At 35.5% G+C, this 11,498-nt stretch overlaps 2 protein-coding genes across 2 annotated transcripts; one reads left to right on the plus strand and one right to left on the minus strand.

Annotated features, from left to right (window-relative positions):
* The first annotated feature begins 3,741 nt into the window (after positions 1–3,741).
* Positions 3,742–4,395, plus strand: LOC137390438 (neurensin-1-like). Its single transcript, XM_068076773.1, has one exon. It carries the CDS (start codon positions 3,742–3,744, stop codon positions 4,393–4,395), a length of 654 nt encoding a protein of 217 aa, XP_067932874.1.
* Positions 4,396–4,893: 498 nt separating this feature from the next.
* LOC137385528 (O(6)-methylguanine-induced apoptosis 2-like) lies at positions 4,894–11,404 on the minus strand. Its single transcript, XM_068072005.1, has 8 exons — positions 11,326–11,404; positions 8,144–8,262; positions 7,707–7,982; positions 7,018–7,129; positions 6,702–6,802; positions 6,260–6,324; positions 5,563–5,753; positions 4,894–5,335 (listed from the first exon to the last, which is right to left on the minus strand). Exons 1-8 carry the CDS (start codon positions 11,402–11,404, stop codon positions 5,268–5,270), a joined length of 1,011 nt encoding a protein of 336 aa, XP_067928106.1. The 3' UTR covers positions 4,894–5,267.
* Positions 11,405–11,498: the final 94 nt, after the last annotated feature.

Consider the following 11,498-nt stretch of genomic DNA (forward strand, 5'->3'; position numbering starts at 1 on the left):
GGTAGTTAGATATGTACTGGTTCTTTGTATGGTAGTTAGAGATGTACTGGTTCTTTGTTTGGTAGCTAGGGATGTCACGGGTTTTTGTATGGTAGCTAGAGATGTACCGGTTCTTTGTATGGTAGTTAGGGATGTACTGGTTTTTTGTATGGTAATTAGAAATATGCTGATTCTTTGTATGGTAGTTAAAGATGTCCTTCTTCATTGTGTCATTGTTCAATTGGACTTATTTGGCAGGTAATAGCTGGGTATGTAATAGTTTTACGTTACTGCTATGGATGTAATGGTTTACTGTGTAACAGTAAAAATGCACTACCTCATTGCGTGTCAATAAATGACAGAAATGTGAAGACTCGATGCAAATGCTAGAAAATTTTGTTTAATTGACGCAATGTTGAATTTAACATAAACACGATAGAGTTTAATACAATGGTTACATGACTGCGATAATCAAATGTAGCATACTACATATGTTGCCAATGCCTTTGACATTGTAGGTTATAGATCAAGCTCAATTATGAGACAGCACATTAAGTCAAAGTTTGGGATTTACCATAGAGATTATTTAACAATTATTATTACAAATATGTTTACCGCCTAGCAAAGTTCATTGTGTATGCATACATATCTTTAATGCATATGTTTAAAAGCCTACAGTAGCCATGGCCAAATAGGAACTATCAGATTTTAATGCGGATCCTAAATTGTTTCAAGTCTAATTTTCTGGTCTTTTTTTTAAATATGTTAGCAATCACTTATTTAACTTTTAGTCCCAGCGTTAGTTTATCACTTCTAAAATTTCTTGCACTTTTGTGTAATTATTTTCATCAATTTCTCTTTCAAAACTGTTAGCTATTTTTGGTGATAATAGAAGTTTTGTAGAAATACAGATTATGTCAAGACATGAGGGTAAAAAGTTGGCAGTTTGACTCGCTGTAGATCTTTAATTCTCAGATATTTTGTAGAAAGTCATATGCAATGGTACTTGTGTATATCTGTGTAAATGATTTCACTCAAAAAAGTTTGATTGAATAATGGAACGAACATAACTAAAAACACGCTTCTCATTCAGAGATTTCCTAAAATAGCTGCTGGATGGGCCATACCAAAGCATAAAACTGTTGCTATGCGTGATGTCATAATAAACTAGTGCTATTTATTGCCGCATCACCAAGGAAGTCTTGTTAATTTTTATTGAAAACTAATCTCCCGTGGGAGAGGCAGCTGGCAGAGTCATGTAATGTCAGTTATGTTATGGCTCCCATTTGTTATTCTCAAGCAGCGTATAGATGCTATGCATTATTTCCTTCTAAATGCTCAACAAAATTACTATTGATTTACAGTGCGGCTCTCATCCTATCTGATGTTCCCTTATCAAGCATGGAACATATATAAGTCTAGAAATCGAACCACGGCTCTCATTTGTCAATTATAGTTCTTGTCAGCCTCTTGTATGGCAGCGTTAAAATAAGCCCGTCTTTCAAAGGCAACATCACACAATCTACGGCACCAAGTTTGACTATGCTGTGCTGACACTCTCACAATTGCGGGTGGCGGAGAGAGGAAGGATTTGACCCAAACTTTGAGGTCAGTAGAGTTTGTCAATTTGCGGCTAATTTTAGCTGGTCTATCAATGGATCCTCACTTGATATGAGTGGTATTACATTAGCCTCGTTTGTTAGGAAGATGACAAGCTATTTTAAACAATGACTCAAACCTTATTTATGCTTTAAAACCAAAAGCTTGTGACGGGTAAATATTGGTATTTTCTAGAAGGCAATTTATGGTGAGTTGCTTTCATTCATCGTTTAAGAAATATCTGTTTAAACAAATAGTTTTCTAACCCTTTTGCTTAGTCAATATTCACTTTCTAGCGGAACGTTATATTTTATTTACGTTGGTCTCAGTAATATAGCAGAGATGCAAGCAAAGGCAGTATGTCGAGTGCTGCCATAAAGAGCAAAGACAGTATGCCGAGTGCTGCCATAAAGAGCAAAGGCAGCATGCCGAGTGCTGCCATGAAGAGCAAAGGCAGCATGCCGAGTGTGTCATAAAGAGCAAAGGCAGCATGCCGAGTGCTGCCATGAAGAGCAAAGGCAGTATGCCGAGTGTGACATAAAGAGGCAAGGCAGCATGCCGAGTGCTGCCATAAAGAGCAAAGGCAGCATGCCGAGTGCTGCCATAAAGAGCAAAGTTGATGCAAGAATAGATATAAAGTAGTATTTCTTGTTTTAACCAACGTAACTATTGATGACGCGCCGCGCAGAATTAGATACAACAGCTTACTTGAAAACTCTACAGCTGCAACTTTGTTTGAACTCCTGCAGCAGTCAGTATAGCAGAACATAGAAAGATTTCGGGGTCATCATAAAAAGATGGTGGTGCAAACATCTTTTTTGCTGCCAATTGATGCTGACCATTGTAAGTACATCGTTAATAGTCTGTCAGCTTGGTTCATGTTATTAAATACTCTAGCAAGCATACTTTGAGACTAACTAGGTCATGAAAGAACAAAAAATTCTAATGTGTATAAAAGAGTTGAATGCAAACAAAATATGGTTGTTTAATATCATGTTCAAGTTTGTGTTCTGCCTTTGTCTGTTTAAACCGACTCCGTTTTGTTATATTTACACACATACACACCTACACACACCTACACACATCTACACACACCTACACACACCTACACACACCCACACACATTAGCAAACACGCAGTTAGATGCAGGAGCACCAACACCCTCATAAAAAGACAGACACAAATTCACAAACAACACCTAGGGGTGTTTGTACACATAATTATACACAAATAGACAAACACTAATTTCAAATCTCATCCGTTCAAATAGTTATGACTATAATTATTTAAAACAAAATAGTGTTGTGAGATTTGTAATAACTTATCATTTTGAGATAGTTATGGTGCTTCAATTGATTTTGACACAACATATCGTTAATCTTATCGTCTCTAACAACCCAAATTTATTTTAGGGTAGTTACAGATGTTTTACATGAAACGTTTTACATAAAACTAACAGTCAGACGTTCATGTTATAATCTGTTGCATAGCTTTATGTTATTAGTAACCCTATTAACTAGTAGCTTAGAGCCAATGAATATGCATGTTTGTTTGCGCAACTTGTAATAATGTACATGTAATGGTTGAAGGATTGATTTTCCCTGCTGGCAATGGGTTATAATGCTAGAGATGATTGTTTTCTTTGATGCAAGTTGAATAATTGATTACTGTGTCAGATGCTGACTGTCAAGAGCGCACCACCTTTTTGCAGGAAGTCTCTTTCTCTATGATATTGGTCGAGAGAAATCATAGGGTTTAGAGAAGAAAAAGATGAATACCTTGTACACATTTTCCATTGCTGACCAGTTTACATTTGTTTATGATATTTTGAGAGTATTATTTAAACAGAACTTCGTAAGGGCTACTAACGTAGTATTATGATGAAAAGCAATGACGATCAGACTAAGATGGATGGTAGAGTAGAAACAACCGCTAGCACCAAATTGAAGTATTTGTGTTTATAGGTCAAGTAAAGTTTTAGGTTTTTAGTATTCTTCTTTATAGTCTCTGTGTTAAAGATATCTAGTACTTATACTAGCTGACTAGGTAGGTGTAAACTCATTTTAGAGAGGCAATTCAGTCTATCCACTCTTTCCGTACCCTTCAAACATTGTTACCATCTGCTGCAGAGGCAGTGAACTTGGATGAAAAGTTCTACTGAAGATGAGTGCAAGTAACTCTCACGATGATGATGATGAAGGTGCTGAGGAGCATGGCAAACAGACAGAACGGGCGTCGAGCGGCTGTTACCAGTTTTTTGGGATTAAATCTCATCTCCATCATTTTTACGACTACAGCAACGAGCCAGAGAGTGAGGAGACTAGGCTATTTCTCGTCCCAACCAAAAAGGCAAAACGATGTTCTCCTATTATTTGGAAAATTCTTCTATGGTTTGGCATCAATTCTCTTGTTTTTGGTGCCATTTTAATATTGGTCAGTCATTTCACTCCGAGGCAAGCCCTGATGCATCCAGCGACGGCTGATGACAGGTTCGCGATTGTTGACGATAGAGCCAGTAGGATTAATGCAGCGCTAGATATTTTAGGCACCGTTGGAATTGTTTCATTTTGTTGTGCCGGAGTCCTTATCGTTGTAGCTGTCCTCTTGCCCACATACTTTAAAGAATTCTGTTTTGAAAATCGAGACATAGAAACACCTTCGCCGCCTTCCGCCGCTGACAGTGATGGGAGGTTAAATTCAGAGGAGGCAGTAAATATAGAACAAAAGATTCCAGCTACTCATCTACTTAAAGGAGTGCAGCCGCAGCGCAAGGCTAGCGAGTCCACATTCGACACTAACTACGCACCTATTGACTAGAACAGCACGGATTTGTGTGATGGCAGCTGTTTCATAGTTTCAAACAACTGTGAGAGATATATTGCAGCAGCGAAAGCTATGTTATTCTGTTTTGGTGCTTGTGTATTTCCAATGATTGGGCATTCTGTTGAAAAAGCTTTCCTTTTGAACTTTCAACTTATTTACTGTTTATACACTTTTGGAATTATGTCCCCAATAAGCTTCATAGTTCCTATTATAAAAGGTATATGTCAGCAAACATTAAATATGGTAGTCAAATTATCATGTCCTTAAACCATTTATGTATTAAGATTAAAATATAGTTTTATTTCTCAAATAACATCTCAAGCTGTAGAAAAAAGTTGAGCGATAGTCTGAGAATAGCTGGACATGCGCAGTAAACTATGACATCATGTGGGAGGATGTGCAAAAATCAATTTGTTGCTAGTAGTTAACCTTAAGCTGAGACTAATTACTGCTTTCACCTGATGGCCAGTAATTTGCATACTCTCCAAGGAGTTGACCTTAAAAGCATCAGATAGCAAATATAAATTATACACATACATGTACGTATAAATATAATGGAATAATCTGGCTAATGTAGCTCTAAAGCCCGATGGTATATAATAGAGGACGGTTTGTGATTGTGTTGAGCTAAAAACAGGTACTGAATTATGACTAGCTGACGCATGTTTTATTCATAGAACTTGTTAAATGCTATCTAATTTCATCTGCTCAGGTGGCATCCTTAGATGCTGCCATGTAGGCAGCTAGTTCTTAGGTTTCCTTTTGTTGAACACATCTACCAATTTGTGAAAATCCCAGCTGACACAGTTTTACCACCTCATCATACTGAAGAAGATTGAGGATGGTGTCTGAAGAGGTGGGCCACGCTATATCCATTTCCGTGCATGGTTGTATATAAATGACTCTTTTATAGGCTTCACTGGATGGTAAGTCCCTAAAAAATACAACGATTGAAGAAAATTAACATTCCAAATTTCTTTAAAAGAATCAAAGCTATTTTACTATTCCATAGACTTAGATCACTAACTCAATGTTCTAAGCAGAAAAACATCAATGAAAGTTGTCACAGAACAGGAGCTAAAGCGATAACCTCAGAATCGCTTTCTACTCGGTGATTCCTCCACATTAGCCAACTGGCACCTTATTGGCACCTAACCTTACCTGGGCCTGGTATAGTCTTATCTGCCGCCATGTCATGCCACCTGCTACTACTTGATACAAAAACTGAAGATGACATGTAGTGCTTGCTGGGCCCTTCATAGTCTCTGAGCTCATACGCACCGGGTCCGGGGGCTACTGGAGGCTCAGGTAAAGGCATGGCAGGGGCTGACAAACATAGATAGTGTTTTTTTCTACAAATACAGACATTCACAATAGAATACATCACAGGCGATGCTTGTCAGCAAGTGTTGAAATAGATTAGCCAACAATTTAATTGCAGCTTTTTTCTTACACAGATAAAATATTTATTTTTGTTTTGTTAGCTATTGGAAATCATACTTAAAATTTGTATGGGTCATAAATATTTTGTCATTGTATGTGGTTTGTAATGGCGACCCTATATAAAGACTAAATATTATGAAATTATTTCTTTTCAAGCACCACACACACTTTTAACAACTTGAACTTTTAAATAGAATTATGAAAAAACATGGTAGTTACTATGAGTTCATTCCGAGTCAAGGCCATTAAGTTACACTATCATAACAACATTATAAATAATTTATCAAAATTAATTTTTATGCAACCATGAGCTTTTGTAGTTTTAGACAAGCAATAAATTATTTTTACAAAATATCTACAGCTAACTGACCTTCACCTTGTCTAGTATAAGAATAGAATGTTGAAGTGTACTCACGGAAATAGTGTTTTGTTTGCTGGGTCTATTTCTTCATTAGGTTTGTACGTGGCAGGTCCTGGATTCTATAATAACATACTAAGGTAATTGCTCGATTTTACCTAGCGTTGCAAAATAGAGTGCACAGTGAAATATATATCTTTACTAGAATTATTCATCCAAAATTGAATTGTAAGTGGAGTGTTTGAGAATGATAACAATTCGTGCAACCATATAAGTCTAACAAACATCATGCCCATATATGAGCTTTTTCAAAAAGTAAATTGGGTGAAAATAATTAAAGAAAAATTACCAAATATTAGATTATACCCTATAATTGTATTTATATTACAAGTAGTTGCACTTTAGTCTGTAAGAAGTTATGTTCATTGTATAGACAACTCTGATTTAGCACAAATTGACTATGCAGTAGTCATTTTTTGTATTTATCAGAATTACTTACCAAATTTTTTCGAAAGAAATTTCTATCTCCTGATGACTTAAAGCTTGAATCATAACTTTTAGCGTCAGGGTTCACTTTCGTATGCTTGACCTCATATTGACCTACATTCAAACCCACCAATTGAGTTACACTAACACAATATATTCTTATTTACGGATCAATGCAAGAGAAGATAATTACAAACTCTCTCAAGCAATGAAAACATATAATGCAGCTGTTTGTAGGTAGAAAAGAACTTGGTGCAAATTTTGTCTCCCAGAGATGCGAGACAACATTTGAGCAATGTTTTGCCTGTTTGCAGCAAAACCTAACTTACCAGGTGCCGGGTTGCCTCTTTTGTCTGTTAAACAAGATTCTCGTTTAGTTTGTGATTTAAAGACAGATGCCGCAGTAACGTTATTCACTTTTCCTTTTGGGATAATGGCAGGCTAAAAATTAAATATGAAAGCAATTAGTTTGGCGGCACATGAAAACTTATTTATAATTTAACAAGTAGTTTGCAGGGCTTCGTGAGTTGTAGCAATAACCAGTGCCATAGTAGAACATCACTAAGTCACATCATTTCAATAAAATATGAAAACTTAAATGCATGTATAAGTTCATTTTCAAAATAATGTCCTTTGTTTTATAATTGTCATTGACTTGAAACTCACTTTAATACTACTCATTCAACAAAAAGATCCTGCTCTATCATTTACAAAAGTGCATGTTTAATTGTTATTAAGACCTTTTAAAACATTTTTATAAAAAATTACTAATATTTTAAAACTGAAATAACAAAAAATAAGAATAACTTTATTTATTGTGCTTGATAATCCAAGTGAAGGAGTAAAGAGCAAAATAAAAATAAAAAGTAGACACTATAAATTTTGAAGTAAAGAGGTCAAACTCAACTTTTTTCGCAGTTAGTTAGTAAACACCCTTGATTGCAAAGCTGTAAACTGCTTTAAACAACTCATACTGAGTTTCTTATGCAATCATTGTACAATATAATAATCCACTTACATTGTATGTAGCAGGAGAAGGTAGCACTTCCTGTTTGTCATGAGGCTGTGCAATTGGCTGGTGAAAGTTTCCTGTATTTGCTTTGTTAAAGTCAGATTTTTTTTTAAGGAGATTGGGTAAAGCATACTTTCCAGGACCCGGCCCACTTGATATCTGTGGCTTAGATACCCTGCGGTCCTTAGATACAAAGCCTCCATAGCCCTTTTTGCTATATGATTCTGGTTTGCCTTTATACGTTATGTGACCAACATAAGAACCAGGGCCTGGGTTCTCATTCTAAAATACATAGAAATTTTTAGATATGTCAAGTGATCACTTTGCATAATCACCGTGCTGCTCGTAAATGAATAGGTGGCAGATGTGATACAGATTGGTCAAATGGTATGTGATGCATACAATGCTGTAATCAAATTTGCCACTGGTATAGTTTTGCTTACCAAGACATTTTCAGAGAATCTTTTGGACTTTGCCAGAAATCCTTTAGTGTCAGAGTTGTCAATGACAACAGTTTGATACTTTGTAGGAATGGTAGAGTTAGCTGCTACTATGCCATGACCTGCAAACCATATTATTCTTAATAGCATTGTAATAATAAAATATTTATTATTACTTTCATGGCATGTACATTTTTAAATTAACAATCGCAATAATCACTTTTATTGTTTTCGTAAATATATTCATACTAAACAAAAAGGCCATAGTATGCTACATAGACCTATTAACTATACTAGATCGGGCAATCTAACGCATCACAGCTCAGCATTGGGTCCACATTCTTTGCGACGCAACGTCATGGCTTTGTTCACTTAACCTAGTCCAGCCCATAATTCTAAGTAGGAAGCCATGGAGAGTGGAGCAAATACCAGCACTGGAAAGGATTCAAAGGTAAATTTTGCTCCAATTGTTTTTAAGTGTGGTTGTGAGAGGTATCTAGATATATAGAGCAAGGAATCTTGTGGATTTTTTTTAGATATGCATACAATTAATGGTTTTTCCAAAATGTTTTTTTAAAAGTTCATTGCTGGCACTACAATTTGAAAAATTGTTTCACGCAAAGAGGTGCTAAGCACGCAGTAGATGAAGTGTTGCCCATTCATAAAATTTTTCATCACCATGACAGGTAGACATAGGCTAGTAAATCAGTATGGTTATGGCTGTGCTATATTTAAGAAAGTAGCTAAACTCAGCAAGAAAGATTTTTACTTTATGTTCTCATAAGAATGCAATCATTTACTGATTATTTTGCAGGACAAGAGGAGTAAAAATTTTTGCTGTACATTTTGGTGTTCTAATACTCCAGCAAAGGTCAGTAAACTTAGTTTCCACATTTTTCCATCAGAGGAAAACACCTAGAAAGACGTGACAAGTGGATATACGCTGGGAAATGGATGCCTTCTAAATACTCTGTGCTCTGCAGTGATCATTTTACATAGGACTCCTATCGTAGACCTCCAGGTATGAAGATGGCTGGCATACTAAAGCCTACTGCTGTACCAAGGGTATTTTATTCTCTGCCAAAATATTTACAACCGACTCAACCAAAGCATAGACAACTGCTATGCCGACCAGCACCATCTACATCATCTACACCGGACCAAGATGAGCCAGCCATGGAACCTTCACTTTGCTCTGAAAAGCCAACAGCCGCCAAGTAATCTGAAGAGGTCATTCCCGACCCTCTACATGAGCACCCACGAGGTGGACCAAAGATCGCACCAGAGTTACGTGTACCGAAACTTTTAAAGAAGGTCAACACGCTTTACCACAAGTTTCAAAGGCTTCAAAACACCGCATGTATTCAGAAGAATTTGCTTGCATCACTGCAAAAAAATAAAATCTAAAGCGCCAAGTTTGACTAAATTATTATAGATGGTTGTCTGCAAGAGATAGTAGAAAATGATGCTAAAAACAAAAATACAAAGACCAAAGAGGTGCTACTATTCTCCAAAAGCATATGCTTATCTCAGAACGTTTTTCAAACTTCCTAATGGTCACGAAGACTCTTTCATTAGTGTTACAAAGCAGTTTGCATCAGAAATTTTCATGCCCTAATTTTCATGTTAAAACTATCACCTCCAGATATGCAAGGATTTAAATTCATTTAACAAGAGTACTACCGTCAATACCCGCGTATAAGACGCATTTTCGTTTTTAATTAAGAAGCCGACCTAAAGACCCAGGTGCATCTTATCCATGGATAATTTTATTATAAAATTATGCATTTATCATTTTATCGAAAAGTTATTATAAAAATTTCAATCTTACAATATTTATTCTTGTGGTCAATATTGGCAGATCATAGGCATGTCAGCTTTCTTCATGTTGCCGCCCTTGGTAAAAGTATGCCGCTCTTCGTGAAATTATTCAACGCATGTCAAATGATTTCACAAAATTTTATATGAAACACTACAGTTTCTATAAAAATTAATCAAAACTTATGACTAAAATTAGGATGCGTCCTATTCACAGTTACACAGTTTTCCATCATTTTTTGGGGTCAAAGATCCACTGCCTCCTATACATGGTATCGTCCTATACGCGGGTGTTTACGGTAATCTCAGATCAAGGCTCAGATGACTGGTTGTCCTTAGTCATGTCCAGCCCTTCACAATATGTCTAGAAAAGTGTACCATATATCGCTTATTTTCTACGATTTTTCTGATGCTGTTTGCATAACACCCAAGACCCAACATTTATATTCATGGCAGACTGTGAGCAGTGTACCATTTACCAGTGTGTATGCATTTGAGATCAGTTTGTACACCTAGCTATCTGACATGTTAGCCCATAACATAGGGCAACATTGATAATTTTGCAATATTTTTGGATTAGATAAATATAAATTTTACTCGCACTTAAATATGAAATATTCAACTTTATGTTTGCAATTTTGTAGAGTAGAAAATGCATAATGTATAAGTTTTGTATCTAAAATTTGAAACAAATATCCTGTGTACTTTAGTAGTTATGTCAAATTACATGTAGCAACAAAAATATCTCTTCATTCTTTCGATATAAACAATGAGGACTCGCTTGCCTGACGAGGTGAAAGTGAACTAAGAAATGACGTTGCATCACAAAAAATGTGGTTATTTATGTGGGACACCTTGGCTTTGTATTGCCCAACTAGTATAGTTAATAGGTCTGTGGTATGCTATTACAAAAATTATTATAAAAAAAAGTTTTAAATTTTTTTCTGAAGTCGGACCAGACTAAACAAGCAAAAACTATTCATTAGTTTTTAAATGTTCTAAACTAAAAATATTCAGGTGTAATTAAAAAAGCACCATTATTGTAGCATTTTTATTACATTATGTTAGCTTTTATGGTGATTTAAGTATAAGCTTTCAGTGAATGATGAAAACCATGAAGTCACAATAGTATTCAGCTGATAGTAATATTGATATTATTAAAAATTTAAAAATTTAAGCTCCAACAAAATATTTAGTATAAATTAAGTAACATTAAAATCAAATTAAATCATAGGAAAACCGTGTCTGAGTTTTAGCAGGTAACTATAATGACATCTTACAATGTATGTGCAAACTGAAACTATTTAAAATTGGCAGTGAAATAACAAAACATATGTAGAATACTAAAGTAATTGGTTGATTCTTACCTTTATGAAGTTTTCCGGCATAATTAGCGTGTATGCGTTTTAGCATATCATCATTGACAAGTTTTACACTGTCCACCATGATGAAGTTGTTATAGTAACTGAACAGCTGCTTAGTATTATGACGGACCTCGAGCTACAAAAAATGCGGCATAATTATATTTTTTATTAATGGT

The sequence above is a fragment of the Watersipora subatra genome, chromosome 1 (assembly GCF_963576615.1).
Source record: "Watersipora subatra chromosome 1, tzWatSuba1.1, whole genome shotgun sequence".
Taxonomy (NCBI): Eukaryota; Metazoa; Bryozoa; class Gymnolaemata; order Cheilostomatida; family Watersiporidae; genus Watersipora; species Watersipora subatra.

Bases quoted from the DNA above. Each gene is read 5' to 3' on its own strand.
- LOC137390438 (XM_068076773.1), top strand. From the start codon at position 3,742: ATGAGTGCAAGTAACTCTCACGATGATGATGATGAAGGTGCTGAGGAG.
- LOC137385528 (XM_068072005.1), bottom strand. From the start codon at position 11,404: ATGGTGGACAGTGTAAAACTTGTCAATGATGATATGCTAAAACGCATA. The intron at 7,130-7,706 runs GTAAGTGGATTA...TTTAATTTTTAG, and splicing joins CTTCTCCTGCTACATACAAT to CCTGCCATTATCCCAAAAGG. The intron at 5,336-5,562 runs GTAAGGTTAGGT...TGTATTTTTTAG, and splicing joins TAAGACTATACCAGGCCCAG to GGACTTACCATCCAGTGAAG.